Here is a 4,619-nt window from a genome sequence, read left to right as displayed (position 1 = left end):
TTAGTAGGCATTCTCCACTAAGCGTTTGTAGGCATGTGTTAGGACTATCCAATTCAAGTGAAAAACAGTTGAGAACAGTAGAAAGTCTATAACCTATCAACAGAACACATTCATCCACTAATGATATGCAACAGACGTGGGAATAAAGCCAAATGTTTTGCACAGCTGACCACGAACACTGGATAACTGAAGTCAACACCAGGCTATAAAGCACAGTAGAACAAACACTATAGGCAGCATATCAGAGAAAGAAAGCTTTGTAAGTAACGGTACGAATTAAAATGAAAGGTGTTTACATACAGGTACGGTACATACAAGTACATTTGGAAGTACAAATCCTACGAAGCGCTCCAGGTCAAGTCATAGTATCGTATAGTATGTCGAAAAAAGTGAAAAAATGTCATAGTAGTTAAAGGTGGGGTAGGTAAGTTTGAGAAACCGGCTCGAGATACACTTTTTGTTATATTCCATGGAATGCTCTTAACATCCTGATAGCAATGAATATCTGAAGAGCTTTGACAAAAAATCCATACAAAAAATGTAATCTCTGGAAGCCATGGAGCTGTAAAAAGCTCGACCAATCATCTGAGCCGGCTAAAATAACTGGATGGCCTACCTGCCTGTCAGCCTTCCATCTGTGCACAAACTTATCTCGTGCCCTCATTGGTCATGAGCGTGTTCGTGTGTGTTGGAGGAGGGGCTCTGTGAGGAAGTGACAGATTTTTTCTGGTTGTGTATTTTCAAATTCTAGCGCACTCGAGCTGGTTTCTCCAAAATGACCTACCCCACCCTTAAAGCCAGACGACTTCAGTAGGCACAGATGAGCTAACAAACAGGAAGTGGGACAGTATTAAGAGACGGACAAACACGTTGTTGGTTTTAAACAATATTTATTGATAACCTTTGTGTTGTTTTTCACAATATATCATGTGACTGCGTTAAAAGAAATAATAGTTTAGAATAACACTTTTGTTTAATTCTGTAATGCTAAAGCTACCTAGCTACCAACACATGTTTTGGGAAAATAAAACAATGCCTTTATTTACTTAAGTATTTATTTACACTTTGTAGGTTTACCTCATTTCAGAGGCTCTTCTTTTTACTTCATGTATTTCATATTGTAGTTATACATTGGAAACATATTCACACCTTTGTCCTTTTATTGAAGTACATTTTTAGTAAGCTGACTTTTGTAAACTGTTTTATGTAAAAGCATGGACTTCAGTCACATGATCTGCAGTTGTGTTTAAGTATTAAATATAGCGTCACTGAGGCACCAGTAGTTCCCTCACTAAAGTGTGTGTGTGAGTGTGTGTGTTTGATCCGACAGTCAGCGCCCCCTGCAGGCGAGCGATCTGATCTGCAGTCGGACGCGGAGTCTCGAAATGCAGCCGCAGCCAGGAGGCGCCTGAAAACACAGAAACACACATTACACACACACACACAGACAGACACACACACACACACACACACAGACAGACAGACAGACAGACAGACACACGCACAAACTGACACACACACACTACACACACACACAGACACACACACACACACACACACACACAGACAGACAGACAGACAGACAGACGCACACACACACTGACACACGCACACAATTACACGCTGACAAAAGTAACAGATGTGTAATTAGGTGGATTGTGTTTGTTTATATATAATTTGTAAATCAATAATATTTTTGTTTATCAATTTGATACTGCTTGAGTTCGTAGAGTATCATAATTCTCTTCATTTTATTATTATTATTATTATTATTTTCGTATTGTTTTACACGTTCGAAATTAATCAAATCAAAAGTAACAGCAAAGTATTTCATCAACAAGCCATGAATGAATAAATACAATAAGTTAGTAACCCATCACCGTTGACCTCTGACCTTTGCTGACTCTTTGACCCAGCGACACCAGAAGCTCCGCCCCCGTGCTGTGATTGACAGGTTCTCCCACCTTCGATCGACCCGCCCCCAATTTATGGAGAACTTCAGCTAACGCCAAACCATCGACTTCCAAAACCTCTCCTGCAGGTCGAGAGGAAACTCATTTACCAAAAATACTCAGATATTGTACTGGAATAAAAGTAGAAGTACTCAGATCTTGTACTTAGAGTACTACAAAGTAGAAGTACCACAGTGTAGGAATACTCTGTTACATTAAAAGTATTTGCATTTGTTTGTTTTTTTGTTTGTTTACCATCTGTCGGTGTCTTCAGCTCCATCTGATACTCAGCTTTCCTCAGGACGCTGTAGTAATCTGAGTGGGCGGAGCATAGAGACCGAGCCGTCTCATTGGCTACTCCCTGAGCCTCCATCATGGCCTGGAACTTTGAGAGAGCAGCTCCACCAATCACAGCGTGAGAAATCTTCCTCTTGCCCTCTGATGGGTCGGACACAGAGCCAGTCATCTGCAGCAACAAGCCGCCTAAAAAAATAATACGTTTTTTTACTTTTTTTCCCGAAACAATTCAAACAAATATATTCTTGTTTTTTTTAAGGAACATTTCCTATTCAAATTATTATACATTTTTATGTTTCATTAATTAATTTATTGAGTAATTTATTTATTTTAAGCCCTGAAAATATCCTAAATAATTACTTTTCTATAAATAAGCTATACTAATTAGGAAAAAAAAGTAAATATGAGTCGTAATAAAAAAATACTTATTATTGAATATCAAAAAAAAAAAAAAGTACTTATCAGGTCTTTAAAGGCTTTTACTATCCCTTAAATCTTATGTCTTTAAACCCTGACTTCAGTGAGGCCTTCAGGGTCCACATATAACGTGGTTACCCAGAGTTGTGACGAGCTCCATCAGGTCTTCAGGTCCTCGCCCCTTCAGCGTCTCCAGAGACTCCATCACCTCCAGACTGTTGCCCACACATCGACCAATCACAGCGTCCATACAGCTGAGCGCCGCCGCCGTGCGCATGCCCAGCAAGTTCCCAGCATGCACCTGGATAACGAAACAACGATTGTTAGCAATCAAAATTAATTATAAACAATAAAAACTTCAGCTAACAATAGAATAATAAGTCAAAATAATAAAAATAAAAGCATTAATAATAATAATAATAATAAATAATAAATAATAAATAATAATAAAAGTACAAAAAACCCTATTATTTTTAAGCATGTATACAAAGCTTTGTGGTATTGGTTATATAAATATGAAGACTCACCAGTGACTGAGCTAGCTCTCTAGCGCTGTCCAGGTCTTTGTACAGAGCGGCTCGTCCAAACTTCACGTCCAGAACCAGCGCCGACAGAGACTCGGCTCCTTTCTTTGAGAGGATCGAGGCTGGAACAGAAACATCTCTTATTTTTAAATGTATATTTATGAGACAGAGTATATTTCAGTATTCCTGTAACTGGAGCCAGGGCCGCCGCTTGCGGACAGGCAAGGCAGGCAACTGCTTGGGGCCCGGACCAGAAGGGGGCCCCCAAAGAAGATAGATTAAGAAGGTCCACAGCAACGATAACATGAAAAATCCTTTAATTTACTGCAATTCGAGGGGGGGGGGTTCGAGGGGCCCCCAGTGAATGTTTGCCTAGGGCCCCCACAGACTCTAGAATCGGCACTGACTGGAGCACTCTTACTGTATGTCACGTTAGTAACTACAGAATAAAGCTGCCATTATAATAGAGAAATAAAGAAATATATAAATACAAATAAATATAAACAGAAAACATTTATATTAAAATAAATAAATCAGTTAAATATAAACATGACAACAAAATAATTATTCTAAATTATGTATTTACTTATATATTTATTTGTTGATCTTTATTTTAAATAAATAAATAAAATATATAAGGAAATTAATTAAAGCCACGTGAAGAAGACTTTTGGGTATACATTCATATTAAAATTAGTCATTTAAATTATTTATTCTTCTATTTCCTAACATATGTCCTATTAAAGTTAAATGTATTTTTACATTTCCTGAACTTATTTTGTAAATATTATTAATCGTTTTATTTGTTTTAATGTCAGTGTTAGGCCTCCATCAGTAACCCCAGTACCAGTGATGAGAGGCAGGCTGTTGACGGTGCTGGTGGCGTCTCTCAGGTCGTACAGGACTCGATCTGCAGGGACCAAAGTCTCCGTCTGACCCACAATGCAACAGCCCACCGAGCCCAGGATCTCCAGGATCTGCACATTTAACGAAATGATAATGAATAAAATACACATGCATTATTTGTACTACATGTATTCAGGCATGTGTTGTTATTTTACATTTTTATATATTTTTTTGTATATTCAGTTTTTTTTTAAATTATTTTATTTTATTTCTAAAACAATTTCTTGAACAAGAATTTCCTTACAGATTAATTAAGTTAAATGTTATTTTATTTGGAAAATCCTGCAAAAAATAAGGTGGGTGTTACGGCCGCCGCCTTCTATCTTTCCATTAACCTTTCAGTAAGTGTTTGCAGCTGTGTGTTATGATCTGTGCCATTGCCCAGATGCCATTGGATGCCAGCTTCCTGTCCCTCCCCCGGTAGGCGTGACCGAAGATCTGGATTGGAGCATGCCGGGCCCAACTCTCCAATCACCGCACACACCTTCCAGGGACAACTACAAGAATGTGTGCACCTCAGTTA

At 38.4% G+C, this 4,619-nt stretch overlaps 1 protein-coding gene across 1 annotated transcript; it reads right to left on the bottom strand.

The window, feature by feature from the left end:
- Positions 1–940: 940 nt before the first annotated feature.
- Positions 941–4,167, bottom strand: tymp (thymidine phosphorylase; the record flags this gene model as incomplete). The annotated part of the gene is made up of 6 exons (XM_010784310.1): positions 941–1,408; positions 1,895–2,035; positions 2,208–2,435; positions 2,805–2,967; positions 3,194–3,312; positions 4,038–4,167. Coding segments are annotated over 6 exons (924 nt in total), but the record flags the coding sequence as incomplete, so codon positions are not given.
- Positions 4,168–4,619: the final 452 nt, after the last annotated feature.

Source organism: Notothenia coriiceps, unplaced genomic scaffold (assembly GCF_000735185.1).
Source record: "Notothenia coriiceps isolate Sejong01 unplaced genomic scaffold, NC01 NC01_scaffold00026356, whole genome shotgun sequence".
In the NCBI taxonomy this organism is placed as follows: Eukaryota; Metazoa; Chordata; class Actinopteri; order Perciformes; family Nototheniidae; genus Notothenia; species Notothenia coriiceps.
The sequence above is the reverse complement of the archived record's forward strand: the minus strand, read 5'-3'. Positions and strand labels throughout refer to the sequence as shown.